The sequence below is a fragment of the Atractosteus spatula genome, chromosome 21, assembly GCF_055471065.1.
Source record: "Atractosteus spatula isolate fAtrSpa1 chromosome 21, fAtrSpa1.hap1, whole genome shotgun sequence".
In the NCBI taxonomy this organism is placed as follows: domain Eukaryota; kingdom Metazoa; phylum Chordata; class Actinopteri; order Semionotiformes; family Lepisosteidae; genus Atractosteus; species Atractosteus spatula.
In genome coordinates this window covers 5,998,585-6,026,014 of record NC_142726.1, presented here as the reverse complement: position 1 = coordinate 6,026,014, position 27,430 = coordinate 5,998,585, and the positions used below count along the sequence as shown (strand labels likewise).

At 42.5% G+C, this 27,430-nt stretch overlaps 1 protein-coding gene across 1 annotated transcript; it reads left to right on the top strand.

The window, feature by feature from the left end:
- The first annotated feature begins 91 nt into the window (after window positions 1-91).
- Window positions 92-25,099, top strand: snrkb (SNF related kinase b). The gene is made up of 5 exons (XM_088939255.1): window positions 92-680; window positions 10,652-10,793; window positions 17,423-17,635; window positions 18,138-18,275; window positions 19,805-25,099. The coding sequence occupies exons 1-5, from the start codon at window positions 92-94 to the stop codon at window positions 21,558-21,560; spliced, it is 2,838 nt and encodes a 945-aa protein (XP_088795381.1). The 3' UTR covers window positions 21,561-25,099.
- Window positions 25,100-27,430: the final 2,331 nt, after the last annotated feature.

Sequence of the window (27,430 nt, the reverse complement as noted above, 5' to 3'; positions counted from 1 at the left end):
TCAGGTGTGGACAATGGGATTTTAAACAATCACTGAGAAACTACCGTCATTTCTTTAGACCCCAGTCAACACAAGTACAACCCAAGTGGGCATGGCGTCTGCCAAGAGCGGATACGAAGGGAAGATAGCTGGGCTGTATGACTTGGACCGCACGCTGGGCAAGGGGCACTTTGCGGTGGTGAAGCTGGCACGACACGTCTTCACTGGTGAGCTGGTGGCCGTCAAGGTCATTGACAAGACCAAGCTGGACAGCTTGGCTGCCGGGCACCTCTTGCAGGAGGTACGTTGCATGAAGTTGGTGCAGCATCCCAATGTGGTGCGGCTGTATGAGGTCATCGACACCCAGACCAAACTCTACCTCATCCTGGAGCTGGGGGATGGCGGGGACATGTACGACTACATCCTGCGCCACGAGGGGGGCGTCTCGGAGGCCCAAGCCAAGGTCCACTTTGCCCAGATAGTGCGCGCCATCTCCTACTGCCACCGGCTCCACGTGGTCCACCGAGACCTCAAGCCCGAGAACGTGGTCTTCTTCCGCCAGCAGGGCACCGTCAAGCTCACTGACTTTGGCTTCAGCAACCACTTCCAGCCCGGCACCATGCTGATGACCAGCTGTGGCTCGCTGGCCTACTCGGCGCCCGAGATCCTCCTGGGAGAGGAGTATGATGCGCCTGCCGTGGGTAAGTTATTTCTATAACTAGTATTTGTATGGAAGCAGTCCCATGACGCCGCTGGTCAGGCGGAGAAGAGAGAAGCTGCTTCATCAGTGGCGTCAAAGGGGAACTCAAGGGAGGCTGAGTTAAATTAGCCTAAAGCGGAATTTAGCCAAGACACTAGTGTTAAGACGCCTACTCTTAATGACAATGCCAGGAGATCTTTAATGACCATGTAGTCAGGACCTCAGTTTAATGTCTCATCTGAAGGTTAATGTCATCTTTCCTACACTTATGAAGGCAAAAGATCTGGTACTTTCATCTACAGCAATGTTATTAATTCATTCAGTGTAATAAATACCCTTCTCTCTAATAGGTGGGATTGGAAAATATTTGACAGCATGTTACAGGAACTCAGCTAATCAGCTTGATCTAATGCAAGAGTTAACTTAATCTGTAAAAAAACTAATTTCAGTTTGAATTTAAAGAAGTGTATTTTTTAAACAATTTTTTTGCGACAGTATCATTCTAAAACAGCTATTTTGTTGATCAGTGTGCATTACCAGCCAGTGCCTCACAGAGAGCACAGTGGTTAACAGCAGATGGATTTCATTCTTATATTAGAAAGAGATGACAGTCATTTCTACTTTAAACTGTCAACCTAATCCTTGAGGAATTGCATTGTTGATATTGGTATCTGTGGAAGTCTGTGTGGATTTGTCCATCTGCACGTTTGTTGTGAGCCACCTCTGGACTTCACCATAGGCAGTACATTTCAAAATACTTTGACTTTCTATCTGGGTTGCGTGTGGTCAAGCCAAAACTGCAACAATGACCTAAAAAAGGTCTTGAAGGACTCAAAGCTCCGTTTTCCAGCCTGGCTATATTCTGTGGTCCCATTACATGAAACTGACAAAATGCTGAAGGATGTCTGTTTTAATTAAGTTTCTCTTTCAGAGCCAGTATGTCTGTAGTTTTGGCGTCTCATGCAAAAATCAAGCCACTACCCCAACCGCAAAAAAGTAAGACCAAGCACATTTACTGTACAGGTCCTCTATGTGAACAGACTAACGTTACTGAAGAAGATTCTTTGGGGTCTTTCAGGTGATTAGGAAGATGAGATTCAGTCAATACCTGAGCAGCCATGTGAGCAAAACTTGTTAAATGACCTCCTTTCACTTCTGACATTTCATGTCTGTCCTCTGGTCATTAAGGAAACATTTGGGATTCTGAATGGTTCTTCTAGTTAAATCCTTTGTTCAGAGTTTAGGTAGTTCAAGAGTTGGGCCAGATCAGATTTGGACTGTACCACAGTCTGGTAGGGGTGCCAGATCAGATTTGGACTGTACTACAGTCTGGTAGGAGGCAACATACATATGGGACCATTCCATCTTGTCATGTCTATGGAACCATTTGAGCTGCAACACACCCTTCTTGGGTATTTCAAGAACTTGGCTATGCAGTTGTCATTGATCATATTCCTTCAATTTACACTGTATTAGATACAGCTGAACATGGCTCCTTCATCTGGAACTGGTGCCTTCCCGCCTGTTAAATCAGTGCTAACTTTCAGTAATGCCACTTGCCTGATCAAAACCCCTTAAGCTAATAAGCTGCTTTAGTTGATTAACCACACTGGACACGCAGAGAAAATGAGCCACGGAGGGCTTCTCTGCTGGTAGAGATCAATAAGGGCAGAGACGGGGAAGTTATGGATGACAAGGAAAGTATTTTCTGAAGCACAGTTTATTCAAACCAGAAAAATCACTGCAGTCTATCTTAAGGGAAGACCTGTTTGAAGCCAATTTGAAATGAACTGAACCCAGCCACTGCGCTGCAGTGCGTGGTGGACTGAACATTAATGAGAGAAAGGCTGGCATAAGTTGGCCAGGACTCTCTTGGCTCCCAGAAACCCCTGTGTCCTCCTGTGCACTTCCCCTTGCATGGGTCTTCAAGTTAAAAACAAGCCTTTTGAAGGTGGAAGGGTCGCAGGACTCTGTTCACATTTCCTCCTTCTCCCCCGTGTGCGGTTGCAGGGTTTATACTTGGGAGCTGAGATGGGAAAACACACTACTGGCTGTTCCAAATCAGTGGGTATATAACAAGAGATAATAAGTGATATGATATAATGTCACAGCACAACACAATAAAAAAGCAGGATAATAAGTACAGACCAGTAAGGAGCAGTACAGCCTGACAACACTTGATTTCCAGGGGAAAGCAAACAGTGGTATAGGCCAAGTGCACTTCCAGACTCCCAGCCGAAGACAGGAAATGTTCAATTTGCCCTGACCGTGATCTGGAACACCTGGTGTTAAGAAAATGTTATTCCATCATGCTACAGGGCTAAAGTGAGCCCCAGAAGTAGGTCTGGTTTGGCGATGTGGATTCAAATCATTTTGTACTGTTTCCTGAAATAAACGGTATGAGTTTAAATGACAGAATTTGTTAACTTTGTGCTTTCTTCTAAGTAACAGTGCTAAATATGTTCATACAAGATTACAAGAATTATTATAAATATTGATAATGAGGTTCAGTGGAAAATACCAGACCCACTGAGCTTTTTATTCAGAAGGCTTTGACAAGTGCCTTAGCAAGCACTGAGGATTTAATTGCAAAGTGTTTTCAATATAGGGCTCACTGTCTTCCTTTCCTAAGGCTCACAGGACAGTTGCCAAACCTGTACCAGTGCAGCACATAGCAAATTTAATCTCATTAAATTCTTCTAAACCATTCTAGCAGGCCTCTGGATTTGCAGCAGGTCCATGGGTAGCAGTCTTCAATTTACTGCCTAGGCCTCCAAATTATTCTGCGCTGATTGAAAGGCTGTTGAATTCATGACAAGAATAAAATGAAATGTTTTTTTTTGAGAAACTGTTTTAAACCAGCTCTCGTTCCTGAATGTGAGAAGTAATTGAGCGCTGCCAACACAGTGATAAAATTTCATTTCAGGACTGGGTGATACCTGATCACACCATTAGATGACTTGGCTTATTGATTTATGCACTGGCCTTGGTTTAGTTATGCCTGCGTGCTGTGGACTCCCAGGGCTCCTCTGCAGGTATAGGATGTCCTGTGTGTTAATTAATGCATTCACATTGTGAGCTGCGTTTCTCTCTGTTATAGAGTGCAGACGGGGGGTGCCGTCTGAGGGCAGGCTTAAATAAAGACATTCTGAGAGACTGGCAGCTGACCCGTCTTTCCACACTGAGTGGCATGGCTGCTTGACAAGAGCGCAGAGCTGCTGAGACACACAGCACTGCCTCCCCAAGCAAAACAAATATACCTTTCCCACGGCACAAACCGTGAACCAGATTGGTGGCAGTGTAACCAAGTGGTCTTCACCTACCCTCGAAATTAAAGAGCATAGACGGAACACAGGAACAGTCACGAACGAGAGGAGGTCTTTCAGCCCATTTGGTAGTTAGTAGCTAATTGATCCAAGGCTCTCATCCAACCATTTTGTGATAGAGGCCAGGGTATCGGCTTCAGCTGGATGGCTGGGTAGCTTGTTCCAGATTCCCACAGCCTTCCCACAATTCCAACAAACTCTTGTTTGTTTCTCTGCTTCGTACAGAAGAATTCTACATTGCTGAATTTGTCAACACACTTTCTTCTCTGTTCAAGGCTAGAACATCTTCTTGCTTTTAGACCATCAGAACAGGACATTCCTTTAAACCCAGGAATGTCTCTGGTCGCTCTTATTTCCAGTTTTATGTTTGCTGTTAGTCTGTTTGCAAAGGGTGTGTAAGTTATTGTGTGGTTTATTGCAACATTTTCAGTTTAATGTCTAGTGGAGACTGTGCCTTCTGTTTCACAAAGCATCCAGAAGTCAGGTGCAGTTTTCCTACGTTTGCTGTTTTTTAAAGACACACTACCATTCTTGCTTTTGAGTATGATATGGGTGTACCCTTAGGCATGCTGGGACTTGAATTTTATTTACTACAGAAAATCGAAATATCATGGTTCTTAGCATTATGTTGAACGCTTCTGTGAATTAAGATACCCTTTGGATCATAACCAAATCAGAAACAAGTTAATCAAAATCTGGCTTGTGTGCTGTTCCCTAGCATCTTGATTTGGTGCCAGAGGAAGTAAGTGTTACACACTGGCTTGATTGCAAAATGGCTGTTTTCCACGACATAACTCAGTAGTCATGAAAATGGCATAAACTAACAAAAAACAATTGGGCTTAATTATTTATTTAACTTATTTTAAACAATATGTATGGAGGTTTATGTACAAAATGGAAATACTTAAAACCTCAATACTTCTCAAATTCTCCAGTGTTAAGTTCATTTATGACTGTGCTGTGTAAACAGCTAGATTATTTAGTTATTATTAGTCTAGTTTATTTCAGATGATGGAGCCATTGAAATAAAAGCTCCTAGCTTGTGACAAGGGTCCTTACAATGTCTTATCCTTAATAATTTTCTGGATAACCTATTAAAGTAATAATGCAGTACAAAACGCAGTGGGCCTTTTTGTCCTTTGTCATCCAGAATAAATCTTTAGAAACTGTAGCTCTAAAACGCAGGACTCTGCTCTTGGTATGCAGATTGGGGTTCTTTTCTCTTGGCGGATGAATGAATGTACAGTGTGCTGTTGTGTTTTAACAGAAAGCATTTTCATTTTCAGGCTGTCATGATGGCTCGATGGTTTAACAGTTATCCTCGTGGATTTTCTATGAAGCTTATTTTTTTTTCATTTCGCTTGAGCCAGATTGTAAACAAAGTCCTGGAGGAGGAGCTTCACCTAAGCCGTTGTCAAACCTGATAATAGTCTTTCAATCTGCATTTCTTCCTTTTCAAGACCTTTTTCTTCAAAGAATTATGACTTGAAAACTCTTTACTTGGGCACAATCAGAAAACAAATCTCTTAGTGAATTGGAGTTATTTATAACCAGAGATAGAATTGCTTCTCTAAAAGAACGACTTGAATATAAACATAATGACATTTGTCGGGTCCCTTTTTTAAGGTAAAATAACAGCAAGAGAGATTTTACACAGATAGGTTCTAATGATTTGAAGGTGTTACACAAAAATAAAATCTAAAAAACAAAGCGGTATATAGCAATGTGAAGATATTGTAAAATGCACTTTACTTCTAAAAACAAGCTTACAGTTAATATTTCCACTTCCCACAGTGGAGTCAAGCTTGTGGTTGTAAGAAAAAAGACTTCCACTTTGGCAGAAGCTGTTTGTCCAAGTCAGTCTCTTCTAGAAGACTTTATAGCATGTAAAAGTGCTTCTGGAAGGTTGCAAAAATGAAAAATTGAGCAGCAAATTTAAAAACCTTCACTTGAAATAGAAATCTGCTCTGCTTTTCCAAACTACTCACCAGCCCTGACAAAATGACTGTTTCAGTGCAGTCCAATTACAGCCTTTTGTGCATTTGAGCAAAGCCACTGCATCACTCAAATCACATAGCCATGAGCAGAGAGGGAAAACAAACCTCCAGAGCCTGGTCTCAGATTTCCCTCTTGTTCTTCATCACTTGCCATTAGAATTTAACTGAGAGGCCAGAAAGGCTAACAGATATTGTCTATGCCACTAAAGTAAAATGCACAAGTAGTGCAAGGCAATCAGAACATACATATACCTCTGTGGTTGCAATCCAACCATGTGATGTAGATATATATAATCTTCATTTGAATGATCACTAAAGGGATTGGGGTTGCCATTGTCAGCGCGTGTTGTAAAAAAGGGATAATGGGGAACACACTTTGTCTGTTTTTATTTCATTCTGTAGCAGCGCTAATGTAGCTTCTCACATCCCTGCCAACAGCATAATTGTGCAGTGCAGACACTGGGTGGGAACTATGGTGATGAACCATCGGGTTTTTAACCTACAGTGCTAGATCGTGTCTTTTGTGTTTCAGTTAGTGATCATATGATGGTTTTCATTACTTTAGCAAATTCGGTCATTTCCAAAAAAATCTTGGAATTGTAAATGAGTATTCAGGTACGGAAGTGTAATTTTCATCTAAACACTTATGTGAATCCTGTAATGAAAAATTAGTACAGTTCGAAAAATGATGATCATAGATTTTTGTTTGTATACATACATACTGTATTAGTTTCTTGAATCTATAGAGCATAGCTCTTTACAATAAGGAGGAAACATACACACCTGGGTGGTGCACAGCAACCAGTCCATACTGGCTAGGTGAATTAAGGATATACTTTGAGGAAGCCAGACTGTAGAAGCTCAGAGTGGAAACTTATACAATATATTCCACTTTGGGTTAATTAGGTTAATTACACTATGTTTTCAAAAAGTGCCATTGGATATTTCATAACATAACATTAATGTCTCCTCCGTAGGATGGCAACTCCTTTGCTGTGTCCTCACTCATCATACTAGGATATAGGTTTGGAATTTCAGAAGGAAGATCGCCACCTACTGGTCCACCGAACACCACTTAGGCTGCTCCTAAAGTATCCAAGACTAGGACAGCTGCTATCTTAGATTGAGGCTTTGGATCAAGAGTACTTGAGCGTGTGTCTGTGGGAGAAACGTATTCTTTTGGAAAGCCTGAACTGGAGATTATGCCTGTTTCTTTTCTCAGCCTCTGTGACCTAGAGGAGCATGTGCTTGTTCACATAGATGATCTGCAGAAAGCATCCTCTTGCACAGCTCTGTGGGGGGCTGGGCTGTGAGGAACAGGGAGTGCAGGAGATGCGTGTTTCCTCTTATAGGCTCACACAGCTCAGCAAGTAAAGAACCTGCCAAGTGCTCTGTTAGCAAACAGGCCTCTGCAGCCCTGACAGGGCAGTGTGCTCCACAGGAAAAACGCAGTTCACCAGCTGGGAGGGCTTTACTTGCAAGAATAACCTGGTCTTATTCTCATTCTGAGATCAGGAGGATGTTCTCTCATAGACATTGCAAAGCCTGGTTTGTCCCTTTCTTCCTGGTTCTCATCCCCATCTTGGCATCTCAGCAGCTGAGCCCTGCCAACACCTTGGAAATGCCAAATGCACAACCCTGCTTTGCCAAAGTGAAAGTCAGATTCCAGATTTGTCAAATAGGATCATAAATTCCAGAACTGAAAGAAAATACAGAAAACAGTAATGCTCTTTAAATAAGAACAGAAGGAAGTTTAAAAACTGAGGGGAAGTTCATTTTGCTTGGTTCTTGGTTGCTTGTAGCTGATTGATCTCAGGGTGTCATCTACAGTATCTGTTTCTGCTTTGGTGACATGGTCTGGCAGCATTTGAAGAGCAAAGAGCACCATGTACAATTCCTCTTAGAGACCATACTAGCTTTAGTTTGTTTCTTCTTACAGCATAAACACAAACCAGCTCCTTTTTTAATTAAACAGAATTAAAGAACACAGCACAGCTAATGCATTCACTGGCACTGTGTAGATAAGCATGCACAATGCTTTCTTGTCATACGTTACCTTGTATGTCCTTGAGACAAGGAAGAATTCACTCTATAAAACTCAGTATAGTTATAGAAAGAACTGTTGTTCACAGTTGAAAGGCACCCTGACACACAACCCCGCCCCACCTCCCAGTGTCACACTGTACGAATTAGCTATAGCCTCCAATGAATGAATACACCCTTGATAAACTGTACAGTACGTTCTTGGCAGACAGCAGGACTCATCAGCTGTGCACATGTTCACATCTGTGCAAACTTTTCTCAGCTGAAAACAAATAACCAGACTAATCATCCGTCCATCCATTTTCTAACCACTTCTTCCAATTCAGGATCACAGGGGAAAAAGGACACCAGTTCATTGCAGGGCACACACAGACACAGACACACACTCTCATCAGAGACAATTTTCCCCAAAGCCATTTAACCTACCAGTATGATTTTGGACTGCAGGAGGAAACCAGTGCACCTGTAGGAAATTCACATAGTGTATAAACAATGCATATATAAACTCAATACAGTTAACACCCCAGGTCTGGATTTGAACCCAGGGCCCCAGCAATGAGAGGCAACAGTGCTAACAACAACAACATCACTGCTGTTCACCAGACTAATCAGTTGTGCACAATTTCAATATAATTGCTTTAATCTAGAGGCAGCAAGTATGAACTTTTGTGGCTTAAAACAGCCCTGTAAGTCTGGGGCCTGGTGGCCAGTGTGTGAAACTAATTAATGAAGAATTAATATTGCAGGATCTCTTTATTCTTCACTCTACACCTCTTCCTTTGTTAAAACCATTCCGAATAGAGACCCTTGGATTCAATTAGAGGCTTTAGTGAAGAAACGGATGTCAGAAGAGTGAACCTAAGCAACCTAAAAAAGCATGCCAACGGGTATTCCATGCTGAAAAAGAAAATATTACAATTTACCTGTACTGAATACAAATTTGGAATCAAACTTCCTAAACTTATTAGAACAATGTTGCGTGTCTCCAGAGTTTCTCTGATGCCCTGGGTTTTGTCTTTGGAAATGCAGTCGAACAAAAGATTCCCAGCCATGTTCAGGCGATATCGTAGCCAGTGCTGTTATGCTCAGTTAATCACGCCAACAGGAGCAGCGGGCTGGGATGTTAGTGTGTTGATAACTTCATTAGCTAAGTGGATCAGGTGGTGACACACTGACTGCAGCAGCTCTCTCACTGGCTTGGGCTGGCTGGTGCCACGGGCAGGGTGCCAGCGGCTCTCTCGTGGACTGATGGGAAGCATTGAAGAATTTCAAAGAAGGATTCGAGACAAATTTCCAATATATCCTGTCTTGGGAAAGTTCGCAAAACGCACACGTCACGTGGTGCAAATGTGTCGGTTTTCTAAAAGTAGTCAAAAGCCTTTTTTATTATAATGAAGCTTTTCTGGTCTCCCCAGAACATGCTTACATACTGTACGTTGTTAGTAGAGCAGTGCTGCTCGCTGATGGATGTGAGGTTCTGCCCTGCAGCCCAGGCAAGAGCAGATTTGATTTGGTTTGTTTCTGAACAGGGGCTAGCACCTTGGCCATGCTGGAGGATAGAAATACAGGAGGGAAATGAAATGAGTTTCTAGATGTTCTTCACCCATTGGGGTTTGAGCCTGAATGGCAGCCAAACCACATAATGGATAGTGGATGGATGAAGGAATGAGGGGATGGAAGGAGGGGGAGATCCAGTGAGGTGGGTTGTTTCACACTGTTACTTCATACGCCTTTTTTACACAGACTTATCAATACATGGAATAGATTGGTAATTTACATTGTGAAGGCAGAGAAGCTGAAATCGTTCGAAGGCCGGCCTGGCAGTGTGACAGAATCACTTTGTGTATAGGAGAATGATGAGCTCTAAATACATACTGTAAATGGCCCTTTCCTGGTGCCAAGATTTCTGACGTTCTGTTCCTCTTTAGCTCGTTTTGCTATTAAATCATACAGCAGAAGCTGTGGCTTAAGGGACAGTCATAGAGCACAAACCACAGAATGTGTTCTAATATTATCCTTAGTGGGAGGTCTGATATTTTTGTAGTGGTTCTTAATGTTCCTAAGCATAATGAATAGGGGAAATTGTTCAAGGCAGGAATTAGACTTTGCTTCTTGCCAAGTAACGCTGAAATCTGGTCAAATGCAATTTCAGTAACTTACATCCTGGAATGGTTGGTTTTAGGTACAGACTTTTATGTTGTAACAAGCAAAGTATTAGCTGCAGCCTTTGACTGGTATCTTAGCAGCTGTTTCGTCTGGTTCCCTGATCTTGTCATCTCTCTGAAGCTCAGCAAAGTTGGTGGGTTTCATTATGTAGACAAGAGACATCTTAGGGAAATCAGTTTGGAGAAATTCCACAACAGGGCTGGATGTAGGTACTATAATTCAGCCTTTAAGGCATATTTTTAAGTCCAGAATTGACTGCCATGAGAAACAATGCATTGCATGAGGACACTTCTGTGGAAACTCAGTTTCCTTCCGTACAGGCCCCAGGCTTCAGTTCCTTATCAGTTTCCTGCTCCCGTTGTCTCAGCGTCAGGCCTTTGTGATGTCACTCAGCCATCTCTCTGACAAGCTGAATTTTGTATGTGTGTGTGTGTTCCCAGATATCTGGAGCCTGGGAGTGATTCTCTACATGCTCGTATGTGGGCAGCCGCCTTTCCAGGAAGCCAACGACAGCGAGACGCTCATCAAGATTATGGACTGCCAGTACAGCGTGCCCCCCCACGTCTCCGAGGAGTGCCGAGAGTAAGTGTTTCAGGATCCGTGGGGAACCGTGACACAAAACACCCTTCCTGAGAAAACACTGAAATTCTGTCTATAGAGTTACATGTCATTTTTCCTTTTTGTGGGAATGTGTGTCTTACCAGTCCTGCCTGAAACACGTTTTTTTAAACAAAAATACTATGTTCTAAGGACATAAAGGAAAGGAAATGTAAGTCTGCAAATACATTAGCTGTAACAAAGGTTGCAAATATGAGGAAGCCACAGGTTATCTTGCTTATCAACATGTCTGGGCAGTTCCAGACACCCATAACCCTTTGTGTAAAATGTTAAAGCATTAGTCCTCAATACACGAGCTCTCCATTTCAGTTTCTGTTTCCAGGTTATTATTTCATTCATGGAGCTGAGGTTGCCTATCGAATCAGCCTTGTTAATGTCTTTCAAGGTTTTGAAGGCTTGTGTCAAGCCCTCCCACATACTCTCCTCTGATTATGACAACTCTTTGAGACAGGGATTTTAAAATAGGATGTAAAACAATATACATCAATTTTGAGTTATTTTCTTGACGTATATTTTCAAAAAAAATCACTAAAGACCTTTTTGTTTCTAATATATTTAAGTCCAAAATGAATGCATAAGGAAAAGTAGAATTTCCTAGAAGGGCCTTACTCGAGAAAGATTCCCTCACAAACTGTGAGCATGAGTAACACACTAGCACACAAGTGGGCTTTGGGCTCACTAGGTCCAAATTTTAGCTAACTGAACCCTGCTGTGCCTCTGGAGACCTCCTTGTGTGAAAATGTGACATTTCATGACCTCTTAAGACCGCTTAATCTTAAAGAGTCATTCTTATGTGTTCAAAATTATCCAGGGAAAGTGACAAGCCCAGAGATCAACAGGGGTAAAGTAACACACAAGTGTTGAGTTGCTCAGTGCTCAGTCTCTTCTGTACCAAACTAGATGCTTCTTTGTGTTGGCGTTTCCATTTGGACCCTCAATTATACCTTCTTTACTTCCCATTCAGTTAATAAATGACCCTCCTAGGTACATGTCCAGACATCCTCAGTCAATCCAACACTGTCCCAGGTGGAGGAGTGGTGATCAGGCACGTTCCTCTAAGATCAAATTCGGCCGATGAGCCACAGGATTTTTGAACACATGGGAATCTGAGAATGCCTCGAGCTAGTCACACCTACCCTGCCCCAGTGTGTGGCTGCCTGCAGGATCTCAGTGAAAGCAGCCCGGAAGTAACCCAGGCTCAAACCAGCAATGACCTGGGCTATTGATTTCAAGCTCTGTTCCAGATTGAGCCCTTTAAAGTTTGGTTTGCTTGAGAACCCTTCTGTTGCTTTCTTGTCACCAATCAGGAGCTTTCCAATCTCCTTATTTTCTGAGATTTTCCAAATCTCCTGTGACCTCCTGGGTGCTTGCCTGCTCTAAATTTCTTGCCTTGAATGGAAATTTTACAAAAGTCATGCGCTATCGAGTTTGTTGCATGATTCCAAATTCAGACTAATGCTGATAGATCTGTTTCCACTATGCCGAACAGTCTCTAAGCTTTTACTTGGAATTAAAATTGGCAACAAAAGTGACCTGGGGATTTATTGCATGATTTCCCATAAGAGGATGTCATTGCTCCTAAGTATATTTCTCTATATTACTGCTGCAGATGTTTCCAGATGTATTTCTTCTTTCCTTAAATGACTACTGCTCCATTAAAGATCTAATGTTTTACAACATCAAAAGGTCTTTATGTATTGATAACAGATTTATAGCAAATAAAAAGACATTTGTTCCTAAATAACTGGCACATACAGTATTAAGGCATTTCTTTGTAAAGAAGGGGTGTCTTAATCTCCATTTTCTTATCTTCATGACATTTGCTTAAAACAAGTAATTGTGCTTGAAATTATGGCCTTTCAACATAGTTACAGACCCTAAATATAGCGTTACTCACAAGACTGGGAAAGTTACAGTGATGAGCTCTGAGAATAGATGAAAGACTTCTTTTGATGGAAAATCTCATTAGAAAATAGAACAGTCCTCTTCATTTCTCACAGCAATTGTCTGAACATATTCACTCGGGACATTATTAGACAGCTTTCTCCAAATCCACAAATTCTTCATTAAAGTAAAAAAAGAAATGTGTTACAAGATAAAAATCTGACAATAGAGAAAGGCATTGTAACCTACCAGGCCTATAGAATGGCAAATAGCAAGTTTCATTTGATTATAACATTTCAAGAACTGAGGTCTTCTGACACAATTTCATCAAATATAATGAATGTTTCAATAGGTTCATTTATTTCAAAGGGATTGTGCAGGTTTATTGTCACTTGGAACATCTGTCCAGTCCCTGAGGAACAATAGCATTTAAGCCCTTTCTGTGCTCTGGCTGCTGTGCAATGGACTGCCACAGAACTGACCGACATTTAGTATTCCTGCCAGTGTATAACTTGATACATGAAGCACTGTGTGTAGAGTATGCATGTCCTTCCTTCATTCATGGGGGTTTTCTCCATGTGCTCTGGTTTCTTCCCAACTATAAAAGACAAGGAAAAAGGTCTGGATCTTCATCGTCCTCCCAGTGTTAACTGCCTGGATCCAATTAGGCAAGTGAGCATAAAAAGTGCAAATAAAATTTCCTAGCCACACCTGGGTGACACTGGATCAAAAGTATCTATAAGTTTACAGAGTGCTTATTGATCCTGGTGTACAGATTCCAGCTCAATAAATGGATGGATGCAAAATAAATGTGCAAAAGAATCCAGAGAATCTTCTTATGGGATTTACAAAAATGTTAGGACTCTCTTTCATAAAAAGGTATCATAAAAACACAGATTTAAGAATGAAATAAGACTCCATCCTTGCTGGGGGAGGGGGTGGCATGACAGTCAAGTCAAGGGCCCATGACAGAGCTTAGCCTAGAATCAGAAAATGGGCCCTGGTTTGCCTTCAGGAGCTAAGGCTAAGCAGTCACATGGATAATCTGCTGGGACAAAGGCTGAGTGAGTGGATTAGACTCTGAGAGGAGAAGTAGGCCGTGTTCTGCTTCTCCCTGGCAGCAAGGCCTCAGAGCTCGGGAGCAGACTCCAGTGCGTCCTCCTACTTTACAGGAGCCTTGATCTGCCTGCAGGTGTAGGACACATCCCTCCTCGTGCTGGCAGAAAGCTTTTACTAAGGGATGTGAGACTGAGAGGCATTTTCTTCCAAGGGGGAAGCAGTCGACTGGTCATGTTGATCTGCGCCTGTGGCTGGAAGGTTGCCGGTTCTTATCCAGCAGCCAGCAGAGGAATCCTACTCTGTTGGGCCCCTGAGCAAGGCCCTTAATCCCAACTGCTCCAGGGGCGCCGTATAAATGGCTGACCCTGCGCTCTGACCCCAAGATTCTCTCCCTGTCTGTGTGTCTCATGGCAAGCAAGTTGGGGTATGCGAAAAGACAACTTGTTACACCTCCTCAGATTAAGGCGTAGACCAAGTGAAATAATAATTATGTTGATGAAACAACATAACATGGTGGAAACAATGTTTGGTGTCGCCAAGTCCATTGCAAAACAACAGAAAACTGGTGTTTTTTGAGATGTGGAGAAGGGAGCACTTCTGATTGGCTGGAATTTCAGTTTATTATTCATTGATAAATCTAGTATCCAGGATTCATATTGGATTATATCTGGGCAGGCTGGGACCATTTGTAGTGGGGAAAAAAAAGATGTGAAATGTCAAAGTTGGGGGTCTTTACATTACATACAGTATCAGCTCAGACCTGAGGGATTCATCATCTGAAATGTACTGTATAAGGTTAGGTGTTTCATGTCTGGCTGAACAGTTAGTTTTGTATGAACATTGATGATTGTAATCACAAAGATCCTTCTCATTAGTAGTCCAAGGAAACTGTTGTAGATTAGGTTTTTTTTTGGTATTTCTTGTTTTCGTACATCTGCAATATTATTTGAATATCTTTTAAAATGGATAAACTATTGAACAAAGCTTGCAGCAAACAGCAGTAAAACATACCATTATTCTGTTCTCTTGTTCTTTCTAATCTCCTTTCTGTTCTCAAACCTCGAGCTTAAATGGAGTGTATTTGGTATGTTTGTACCAAAGAAAATAAAGCTCTCTCAGAAGACTCGTGCATTTGCTAATAAGCAGTAATCTGGGCTTGCCTGAATGCACGCTGATCCCCAGAGAGCCGGCACTCCCAGATGTTCATGTAGGTTAGCATTAGCAGTGTGACTGGGGCTATTTTTGGCACTCCCTGCCTCACATCTGTTCTGAAGAGCTTTAATGTGGGATTATGGAAGCAAAGGGCTGCCTTGTGCACCTCAAGCTTAATATTTCTTTCCTGGACCACTGTCACGGTGAATCCGGCTTAGAGCTGGGGAGGTGGCAAGATACAGATCACGAGCAGAATTTGGGTGCTCATAGGAAATTAAAAACTATGATTTAAGGTCATTTGACAGGCTGTGCCCAGCTAGACTTGCCCTCTCTTGCCCTGTTGCACTTCTAAATGGATCCCAGCAGGAATTGTAAACAGGAAATTTGTTAACCTTGAAGCAGCGCTTCTCAAAGTAACGTGGGCTCTCACAAAGGCCTTGGTTCAGATAAGTATTTGACGTACTGTGGCTAATCAAACTCTTAAATGGGCTGTTTGCTTTATAAAGTGCTTCGTAAAGTTGTGCCCATGCAGGACAGCACGCTGAATGTCAGTGCACACCAGACGTGACTCAAAAACAACTTGAAACGGTGTGAACCAATGTCAAGCCCTGCCATGTGCTCCTGTCCTGACAGGCATGTCTTCATTCCCCACAGCTCTTCTGCACTGCTGTAGACTTACTGGACTTCTGTATTTTAATAGGAAATGTTGACTCATTATAACACGTGTTATAATAAGTACTCCTAAGCAACTTTAAACTAAACGTTCAAAGCACTGTCCAACTAAAACTCATTATGTGTTGGTTCTAATTTAATTTAAATCAAATTTGGCTAATACAGACATAATTGTATGCAGTCAGCATCACTGAGAAACGTTTTATTGTCAGATGCTGAAGAGATGAAGTCTCTTATAAAAGAATGTAACAATAAACAAACTGAGTCCTTTTAGTCTTGAACAGAGAAGGTTCCAAGGGGACAACATACAAGAGTTCCAAATCCTCAAGGGCATCGACAAACTCCACCCAGTGGGACTTCTTCTGAATAAACAGTAAAACACAAACCAGAGGATACAAGTGGACACTACAGGAAAGTGTTTCAACTTAAAATGAGAGACACTTCTTTACACAAAGGGTTGTGGGAGGGTGGAACAAGCTACCCAGCTCTGTTGCTCAAGCCAAAACACTAGCTTCTTTCAGGAAGTGGCTGGTTGAGATCCTGGGATCAATTAGCTACCAAGTATCAAACTGACTAGATGGTCTGTATGGCCTCCTCTCATTTGCGATTGTTCCCATGTCAACATTCCCACTATGTGAGCATTTTTTATGTGTGTGAAAGGTGTTTACTCTTGCCTCTCATTGATCCGTTTCTTTCCAGTCGCGTGGTAGAGGTGTTGGTTCCATTTTAATCTGGACGTGAGTGTTATGAGAATAACTTAGAAATGGCTTTAGTGTGGTGGGTATAACCACATCAGTGACGCCTCTTTAAGAGATATCCGCTTCACTAATATAGAACCGTTTTCTATGTGTGTTTATCTAAGAGAACACATCCCACAGATCTAAAAAAAGCAGATGTTTCTCTTCGATAACTTTAGTTCACTCAGAAGACAGAATTGAGGTTTTCAACAAAAACATGCTTGTAGGATGTCTGTAAAACTGTCTGCTAAAAAGAGTCAGTTTTCTTCAGGTCCAACTTCTTCAAGTGTTGTAGCAGCATAAAAGAAAATACCTCCAGCTGTTATTACAAGAGCTGGGCTCTTAAAGCTGTACTGCCCTCTAGTGGGACTATTGATTGCTTGAAATGAAGCTGAGCAATTGGAGTCTGTAGTCATGACAATCTTCCTAATGCATGGGTAGTTTTAACAAGTTTTGAGCTGATTCGACTATAAGAGAGAGGCATTAGTTGTAATTGACTTTGGCTAAAGAAATTATTTTGTTGTTACACATTTGCACTCTATTAAGATTTTGTGTTTAATTTGAAGCCCTTGTCTGGGACAGATGTCTCAAACAGATATCCTCCAACCATAACACGTTATCTAAAATTTTCTAGTACATTTAGTATAAATTAGTACAACAGTCACATGACCAAACTCATGTGGCAGAAAGCAATAATCCCAAACATTTTCGAAGAACATTTTCGATGAGCTTATATGTTAATAAAATCAAGAATCCCTCGGGTAGTTCATTTACCTCTTAGACATACAGTAAGGTCTCAATTTACACATCATGGATTGCAATGCTATTCCTTCATGAACTTTTATTATATTGCTTGTTTTAGCTATAAGCTGTAAAAGACTGATTTTACACAGTAGAAAGCAATCACTGATAATGGAAGAGATGTAACCTACCTGAGATACAGACTTCTGACAGAAATTAGTTTTCTTTTAAAAAAAACGCTGCACTTGTGCAGCATTTGCGCCACGCGTTTCCCAATGGAGAGGTGTACTGTGGGAGCTCAGCTGCCGGGGGCTTCCTGTGGTTAAGAGGTGTTGCTCCTTGTTGCAGCCTGATCTCACACATGCTGCAGCGCGACCCAGAGAAACGGGCGTCCCTGCAGCAGATCGAGGGTCACCCCTGGCTCCGGGGAGTGGACCCCTCGCCGGCCAGTCGCAGCACCGTGCCCCTTACGTCCTACAAGAGCCTGTCCCAGGAGGAGCACAGCATGATCATCCAGGCCATGACCTGCGGCAACATCGCGGACTGCGACACCATCCAGGAGTGAGGCTGCTTTTACTCCCCAGTCGGGCAACCGAAGCATAATTGTCATAACCAAACTCTCTGGCATAAAATAAATCACAGACTAGCAACCACTGATACCAAGATCTGCCCATGCACGACTCCCATTTGAGCTATCTGCCCATCTCAGCTCAGATTTCCTTCCATTGTGTCATGTCAGGCAGGTTCAGATATTACCTGAAATTAAATATGACATGCTCTGTGTGGGCTTCCTCACACTGGACACGCTGTGTTCTTCCGTAAGATAAAAACACATGGCTGTTGCACTGAGGAAACCAATAGGAGTTTGCAGCTGGTATGTGGGACAGGGGTAACATTTAGGCTGCAGTGGGACCATAGCCAGTGCAGTTGTAAAACATTAGGATACTGCTAACAGGGCTGTGCTGGTGACAACACTGCTCTCCGCTGCACAAGTTGCCATCCTGCTCAGCGGTAGGGATGCACTGTTCTGCATGCCGCTGTAATCGAGTTCATTCTCTGCCAGGGCTCTGGAGGCGGATCGATACAACCACATCACTGCCACCTACTTCCTCCTGGCGGAGCGCATCCTGAGGGAGAAACAGGAGCACCCCGGACAGGCCCCCAGTGCAGAGGGCAGCTGGACCGCACCATGCCAGCAGCGGTAAGAGGACTAGTTTTTACCCATCAGGGCTCTCTGTTGCAGATGCCAAACTGCCCCTGCCAGATGCCAATCCCAGAGTAAACTGCCCCATTGCCTCCTGCTGCAGGCACTGCAATAATGTAAAAAGCTTGCTACACACCGCACGGGTGTGTGTCTGCTCAGGTTTGTGCTTGGTGGTGGGTTGGATCGGAGAGCCTGACAGTAGATTGGGTTTTGCTTCAATTAGGTTGTTTCACAGAATTAGCTAATACCATCTAAATGAATAAAATTGAAAGTAATGTCAGTCTATATTTCTAACCTTTTAAAAAATTCAGCCCTGAGGCCAAAAGTTATCTAGGCTAATGGAAAACCTAAACCTAACCCTAACCCTAGCACAGTCTTATCCTGATTAAGAGTTTCTTTCAATACATCAAAATACAAGCCTGAAACAAATGAAATACTGACCTGTAATGTGAATTTTTCCTATGTTACACTGTATTTTTGTTAGATATCTGCCTTAAATTAAAGCTGGTGTACATATTGTTCACTGAATTTATTTATATTTAAGAAGTCCAATTTCCATTTTGTTGGGGCTTGAATTGGTGGAATTAATACTTCCTGTCTTCCTGGTAAGGCAGTATGTTTAAATATGGTAGGATTGTGCAGAAGCATGGCTACTTAAGATGATCATGTCTCGGGTACAACTGCCATTAAAAATATCTGCATGCAATGCTTTGGCAGTCAAAACTCTGGACAAACCTGGGAATATTCATGAAGTATAACTAAGAAAGGATGGGTCAGCATCATGTCTTGATCTAGGCTTAGTGCTCCAGCCATTAACCTCAACACCCTGAAATATTACTGGGGGAGTCTGACTGGACCCTGAACATGAAGAAGACAACCAGTATGAATATGTTGTGTACTGATTATGACTATATTTACAAAAAGTGATTGCAAAATGCTATTAAGGTTGGTGGCATCTCTGTCCAGAGGAACCCTGTCACTGTCATGGCTATTCGAGCTCTTTTTAAGGAAAGATTGCATCATAAAGTACTGGCTGGTATTTCTTGTTTACCCCTTTGTATTGATTCTTAATCCTACAAGGACAGTTAGGAAATGGATAACTGTAATCTGACTGCATCATATTGGCTCATAATTGTTTTCCCAACCTGCTTTTTAATGAAACAACTTCATCCTAACAAAGAGGTCTTGAAAGGGAGCAACTGCTCCACTCAATCGGAGTGAAGTGACATTTTAGTTACATTGGCAGGACGCAACCAGTTACAAATATAGCTTGACTGGAAAAAGAAGGAATTCATACAGTATGCCCTTCCTTCAAGGCATTTCTGTTTCAGAACATTTCACCCTAGTGCTTCAGGGAGAGACGAAAGATAGGGAAACATCCGTTGTTACCCTCTGTACAAAACTCAGGTCGTTGTTCTTGATACCTCATTGAACTTTCAATTCACCGTTCCTCAGTTATTACTCATGAGGCTTTCTTTGCGACACACTGCAGTCTTTCTAACACCTGTCTTTTCCTTCTAAATTAGGAGGCCTCTTTCTGAACCCTTTGACTGGGGCGGGGGCAGAGCCCAGGAGGTACCCAGTGAAATCCCAGGCCACCAGTCCGCGGAGATCCACACCTCGGCTGCTGGACCTGGCCCAGATGTTCCAGAGGCCTCTCCGATTCAGGCTGAGGCCCAGAAACCCCTGGACCTTTGTGCTGGCCGGGAAGATGGGAATCCTTTCAGCGAGCACAGCGTCAGCCAGCAGGTGGGGCTCCTGTTGAGGTCCAGCGGGCCAGGTGAGCTCCCGCCCACCAAGAACATCCGAGCCCTGCAGCAGATCTGTGAGGAAGACGAGGAGGAGGAAGAGGAAGGGGTTCCTTTAGCTCCATATAATGAGTGTAAAACCACACCTCCTCACAGAAGTGACAAACTGACACATTGGGAGAAAAGGGAGACCCAGCACCGCCTATACCATTGTATCACACCAAAAGAATCCTTTGTCAATAGCCAAGCTGGTGCACAGGGCTGTCCATTAGAACAGGAAAATGGGAAAAGCAAGCAGAGATCAGAAGGAAAAGAAGGTTGTAAAGACCCTAAGCAAGAACTGCAACTCAGAAGCAGTGTCAAATTCAGCCAACTTGGAGATGAGCTATACCTTGAGAGCCAAGGACAGGGTGTTGTGATGAATATTGGAAGCAAACAATGCTTAAAAGACCAGGGAAACATGGTGCATTGCCAGGCGATTGAGATTAGTCAGGGCAAACAGTCTAGCAATGGTGGAGAAGATGTGAAGGACAGCAGGGCTCAGGAAGGCGAAACTCCAGGGCAAGTTGGTACTGGTGGAGAGACAAGAGTGCAGAGCTGGACTGAAGGATTCACAGAGGGGCCTGTAGAAGCAAGTGGCCTTGAAGTCACTACAGGTGAAGTGGTTGGACAGAAAAATATTCAAACACATGATGTTGCAGAGGAAAAGAAAGGGCTCTTGTATGAGAAAGGTATTGTAGAAAGCAAGGATCTTGATAAGCGTAGGATTTTGGATAGCCAAGAAGCTCCCAGAGAACCAAGCAGGCTAGACAGCCTGGGAACTTTGGACAAAGGCTACAAGCAGGTCAAAGAGCAAGAAGTGGCTGACCTTGAGACGGGGCCTACAAAGCAAGTTGACTCCATGCCCCAGCCTCCCCAAGATGAAATACAGAATAAGCCCAAGAATTCCTCCCGGGGGATTAAAAATGCAGTGCCAGGTGAGGGCAAGGAGGGTGCCATTGTTTGCCACCTCCTCAGCGTGCAGTGCTGCCAGGACGGCACCGAGACGGCAGACGCCAGCGATGGTGAGACAGCTGTGAAGGAGCACAACAACAACATGCCCAAGATGGAGCTCCAAGTGCCCTCTGCGGCTAGCTCTCCCAGGGCGCTGGTAAAGAACCACTGTGTCGACATGGGTCCGGACGCCGTGGAGCCGCGCACCAGCGCCCACGCGAAGGACGTTCCACACGCGGCACAGTGGGGGGTTCAGGAGGGGGAGGGAGAGGTGAGCTCACATTTCAAGAGGTCCAGGAGAGCTCTGGGCGGCAAAGAAGTGGACTTCTGCAGCCGGGGGGGCGTGTACCTCGCTGGCGGTTACGACATGGGACCAGAACCCATGATCCGGGTCGATCCCACCAAAATGAAAAATGTCAACCTGAGGGACAGGCTGCTGCAGTTCCCGCTGTGTGAGAAAGCCCTGTCCTTCAAGATAAAACCCACCTCAAAGGAGAGCCTCATGCCGCTCGGACAGTTCAACTGTTGTCATGTGCTATAGGCCATTGCTAAAAGACAAAGGACTGAGAATTTCATTCTCTAAACTAGAGAGTGGTCATGCATCCTGCGGACATTTGTGAGAGACAGCTTAAATTTCCAAGTACTGTAATATTTTTAGTTTTACTTTAATTTTAGAGAGGGAAAAACAGTTTATCCTTCATCCATGTCCCTCACCTTCTCGACAGGGTATGGATGTAGTCTCGTTAGTAGGTAAACCGTGGCTGCTGTATTTATCTGCCTACTGTTCCTATGCTTTCTCCTTAATGGTTTTAAAATAAGGCCATTTTCTATGAATGCAACAGCTCTGAATGCATCCCCTGCAGTGTTCATTACAGTGCTTGTATGTAACCTGAAAGCCCTAAAGCTTTACCAGTGTAAGCTGACTGAACACCAGTTTATTTTTAACACATGTTATTCTTTGGAAAACCTACCAGGAATCTTTAAAGCCCTGTGCATGCTTGAAATGCTTGCAAGCCCTGGTACATTTATCAAGAGAATTTTAAAAGAAGGAAAAGGGTGAGGACAGTGATTTCTATCAGTACAGGTTGCAGAATAGATGATCTGTTGGAAAAAGTCAATGCAAATGTTTTACCTATATTTAAAACTACAGTCCACAAACGTAATTTATTGCTGTTGGGCCATCCAGGATGTTTTAAACATCTGACATTAGAAGTGTTCCTTAGCAGTGGCCTGCTGGAAATTGGAGTAATGATGTTTTTCCACATTTATTTTTCCACAATGTGTCTGAATACATGACAATGCATTGGATATGTTAGATGTGTCGAGGAACTCTTTTTCATGAGATGGACTGAAGAATGCTGTCACACTCCAATTAAATATTCTAATGCATTTCTATGCATTTAAAAATAGAGAAAGTGGGGGCCTAACATTTCTGATGAGCCTCAAAACCTGGTTTCCTGGCCTGGTAAAGATGTAAAAAATGGACAGAGCCAATACAATGTGTCAGCGCTACTGTACCCAGCACCCTAGAATTAGACACCACACTGCTGGAGTTTAGCTCTGAATCAAAACAGAGCATGGGAAATGTATTAAGCATGATAAATGTCTGCACAAAAAGTAACATTCTAGGGAGTTAGCATGCACTTCACAAATGCAAATATTAGTAAAAGGGAGTGGCCGAAGCTTTTTAAAAAAAGCTGAAGCTGATTTGGACAAATACACTGATGAATAAAATACGTTATCTAAACCCCATCTTCTTACGCTGCTCAGGCTGCAGTAGTTATGCCATAAATCATCCTTGCTGTGAGGAGTTTCATGCCTCTTCTAAAAGCAGAACACTTTCTACAACCTTTTCTATATAACAGTTTTGCCCTTTGAAGTTGCACAAAGGGTTACATTTGCTTTGTCATTGGCAGAGTAACCAGCAGCAGCCTGCCACCCTATAGGGTGAAGATCAGTGTTTAGCGTCTCACCCTGTGAGCTTATCAAGGCCTGTTTCTGATTTAGCTATGTATGCTGTATGTTCACACAAGCCTCTGATGGGATAGGCTACATGTCAAAGGAATATTCAATTATATGTATTTTTCACAACCACATTGATGCATTTTTCTGTACATAATATATGTGTATAATACTGTATATGGGATGCAAGTACGCACTTGAAATACATTTTAAATATAAATTTAATTTATAATCTTTCCATGCATTTCAATATATTTTTTCTCATTCCTATTTTATTTTGGAAATACAATCAAATTAAATACTGAAATGTATCAAGTGAGAACCTCCACCTGCACTGTCAATATTTGAGAAGTTAAAAGCAGCCGATGTTTGCTGTTTCTTCTTCAAAGGAAATTCCTGCTTGTGGTTATTTCCCTGGATGCCCACTGCAGGGCCCGGTCTCCCAGCTTTGCTCTTTGGGTGCTCATGGTCCAGCAGGTTTTTCAGGTCTCTGTGAGCCTACTGCTCTCATTCCACCTGAGGGATGAGAGTTCAGCTGTTCTAATATACCAGCATGAACTGCACCCTGAATAAGATCTAATAACATGTCCAGGCCACAATCCTGGCTGAATCTGACATACTTTAACTCACAGACAAATGGCGCCAAGCCCTCAAAATAAGGCCCACTATAGACCAGAGACTGTTATTTCTACCCGACAGACTCACCTTTCCCAGCACCCTTACAGCATATACAGGAGCCTTACTACTTGTCTATGTGAGAGCTCTGCAATCCGAAACAATGCTGTACAGCATTAGTCAAAATGCTGTCGACAACTTTGACAGTTTATTACAAATTAATTACATGGGTGTCATGATAACAGAGAACACAAAATGATTTCTCCGCAGGTGACGCCATTGTGGGTGCTGTGTGACTGCAGCGCCATCTGTGGAGGAGAAAACAAAACATCAGTAAAATAATAGGCATTTATACTTGTCGACAACATTTTGACTAACCCTGTGTACTGATGCTAATGTTAAGCTACTGTATTATACATGTGCAGTTTTTTATTCCTGTCTTTTCAAGCTGTTTTTGACCACTCTAGTGGTCTTCCCATCTGCTACTATTCTGCAGAGGCAGCCTGCCAGAATACAGAGACCTTCCAAGGAACATCTTTTAGAGGAACAGCATTTCCCAGATCAGGCAGAAGTCACTGTGTATCACGGGATATATGAACATTGATTCAACTCCAAATTTTAATTATTTTTAAATTATTTTCTATTTCGTTTCATGCAAATTTAATTCTCAGTCTCACAACTTAATCTGACTGTGTGTGACCTTTCAGAACGGAACTGTCCAAACTGACACCTAATCCTGTTTATTTTATACTTATACTATACATGTGAAGCTGAATAAAAAATCCCTTTATACCAGAGGTCCCCAGGACTGGGAACCCCTTCTTGAGATGGTTCTGCTCCTTAGCATTGTGAAAAAAGTGTCTAATATTTGTGTATTCCAAGATTCAGTTTATACATGGAATTATTTGGAGCTCAGTGTCCCTTTACCTTTCTGAGAGCTGAGATGTGACAACTAGGGAGACCTTAGGGCCCTCAAGCACTGGAACACAAAACCCCTTGTTCACAAGATCACAGAGCTCTGCAGCCCAGACGTACATCATCTTTGGAGTCTTTGTTTCCTTCTGAACCTGTTGGGCCGATAAGGATGAAAAACATGGTGACAACACAGTGCATTCAGGATGTCCAAACTGCAATACTGAAATGCATTTGAAACTAAAATGAGTCATCACATCCCTACTGCATCTATTTTAAAACGTTTTTTCATTTTATGGGTGTGCTGCTTTTACAACAGCAGGAAGCTGTATAGAAACCTCCTTTAACTTGCTTTCATTTTTCAGTTCACAGGCTTGACTGCACCCAGCAGTAAAAGTGCAAATTCTCACATGGTATGGCACATCCTGCTTGTTTTTCTTGTTTTAAATGTCTGCCATTCTTAAACTGTACTGTTAATTCTCCTGCTGGACTGACCTGTACATGTTAGTAGATGGGAAAAGCCTAATTAAAATCTCTGTCCTTCAGATTAATTTATTTTTATATTTATTTAATAAAAAGGATTTAACCAAAGACATTGTGTGGTGGGTTTATTTTCCCCACGTGGGTCTCAAAGGATTTTTGTTCCAAATCCAGATTTTATCAGTGAACTACAATATAACAACGCACATTGTTTACACTGAGTGTCTTTAAGCATAATGAAAAAGAAACTTGTTTCTTTATCACTTATTTCTTTTATCTTTTGGGGGTTACTCTTCAGCATTGGGTAACATGCCAGCACCCAGCAGTATCTGATTTGAAATAAATAATGCACACTATACAGGATGATTGAGAGCTAAGAGACCCGTGGATGTTCTTCCCGGGTTATTCTGATGCCCTGATTGGTGGAACAGCTCTGAGGTGGGAGGTCAGTATCACTCAGGTGGGTAGAAAACACAGTGATTAATTGCAGAGAAAATTAATCTGATTATGGGGATAGAAATAACTTCCAAAACATGGTTTGATGACAGCAATTAACCTACCCAGTAGCCAGCAACCATATCACTCTGCAACTCACAACTGGCAACCCAGTGAAGCTCAGCAGGTGTGAGGCCTGGTCACTATCTAGATGGGAGACCTCCTGGGAAAAACTAAGGTTGCTGCTGGAAGAGGTGTTAGTGGGGCCAGCAGGGGGCGCTCACCCTGCGGTCCATGTGGGTCCTAATGCCCCAGTATGGTGACGGGGACACTATACTGTAAATAGGCGCCGTCCTGATGAGATGTAAAACCAAATTTCCAATTGGCCCTTACCAATCATGGCCTCTTAATAATACCCATCTTGAATTGGCTTCATTACTCTGTTCTCCTCCCCACTGATAGCTGATGTGGGGGGACTGTTCTGGTGCACTATGGCTGCCATCACATCATCCAGGTGGGGCTGCACATGGGTGGTAGTGGAGGGGATCCCCATTACCTGTAAAGAACTTTGAGTGGAGTGTCCAGAAAAGCGCTACATAAGTGTAAGCAATTATTATTAATGTGTTCACTTTTTGTGGATCAAAGAAGCTAGAATTACTGCAAGAACTTGTATTGTTTTACAGAGATTACCCACTGGTACCCTAGAGGTTCTTTGAGCATTTTAAATTGAGAGTAAAACACTATATTGTTATTAAAGACTAAGTGATGTATTAATTTATGTGTGACTCTTATCTAACGGAATTTATATTTGTACCCTTTTTTGATACAGCTGGGTTTTTCACTCTGTGAAAAAAAGCGAACCTTATGATTATAAGGTATAAAGCCTCGATTACTACTCCTCAACTTCACTCTTAGATTTCACCTCTAAACAGACGCAAGTGTAAGAAAGCTCTTTAGGAATCCGATTTTATTCCGAGGTTGAGGTTTCAGTTGGCTGTTTTCCACTTTGAAGTTATGCTACTTCTTTAATTCATTCAAGACTGTATTATCGACGTCTCCTACGTTTTCAAAATACTTAAATTCCCTTCTTATTGAGTTATTGTCAGAGGCGTATGGCAGACGTTTATAGGTGTTTGTTATTCTCTAGGATATTTGCAAAGGTTTTATGCTTGCGCCTGCCCAGGACAAAAACGAACAACACGAGGTTCCTTGGGAACCCGGATTCAAGGCGAGACCGACTGGATTCAACCCTCCTCAGGACAGGTACTGGCTGAGTTTGTGTTGCTTTGTTGCACAGTCGTTACTGGCGACGTTTTTTCCGACTGTTCTTCACGTTTGCACCGCCTGTTTGTTTCAAGAGCACGGTTATCTTCCAGGCCGGTGGAAGTTTGGATCTTGGACCTTTCCTCTTGTTTACAATCTTCTCTGATTCGAGAAGATTTTCATATCATAGGTGGTTGTGTTTTTTGTAAAGTCTCTCTCCGTTTGCTTTTAAAACGTTTTTTCCTTCTCTCCTACTGTTTTGTCTCTATGCCTTTGCGTTTTCGCGTTTGGACATTGGGTTACGTCATGGTGCATGCATACATTGTCCTTCCAGCGATAGAGTTGTTTCGGCTGATGTTCTTTAGAAACCAGAGGGCAAAAAGTCAGACTTAGTGAAGTGCTTCTAAAACCGAGAACATGGACCGCTTCTTTCACGCTTGTGAAAGAACCTACCGCGCCATGTTGTGAAATATTCCTTTAAGAAATGGAGGACGAGATACTCATTAGCTACTAGCAGCCAGGTGGGTTATTGGAATGAATGAAAGGACCTCGTCTCGTTTGTTACTTTTTTACTGTTCTCAGATTGAAGTGAAGCCCCCTACTTTTTTAGGATTAACACTTGTTTCGCTTGTCCTGTACATCGGGTCTTATGCATCTGTGATCATTAGTGTATTCAAAACTTTTCTAATGTCAAAATCAAGCTTGTCCTTTTGTCACTTTGTGTTGTTGGCGTCTGAAATATTC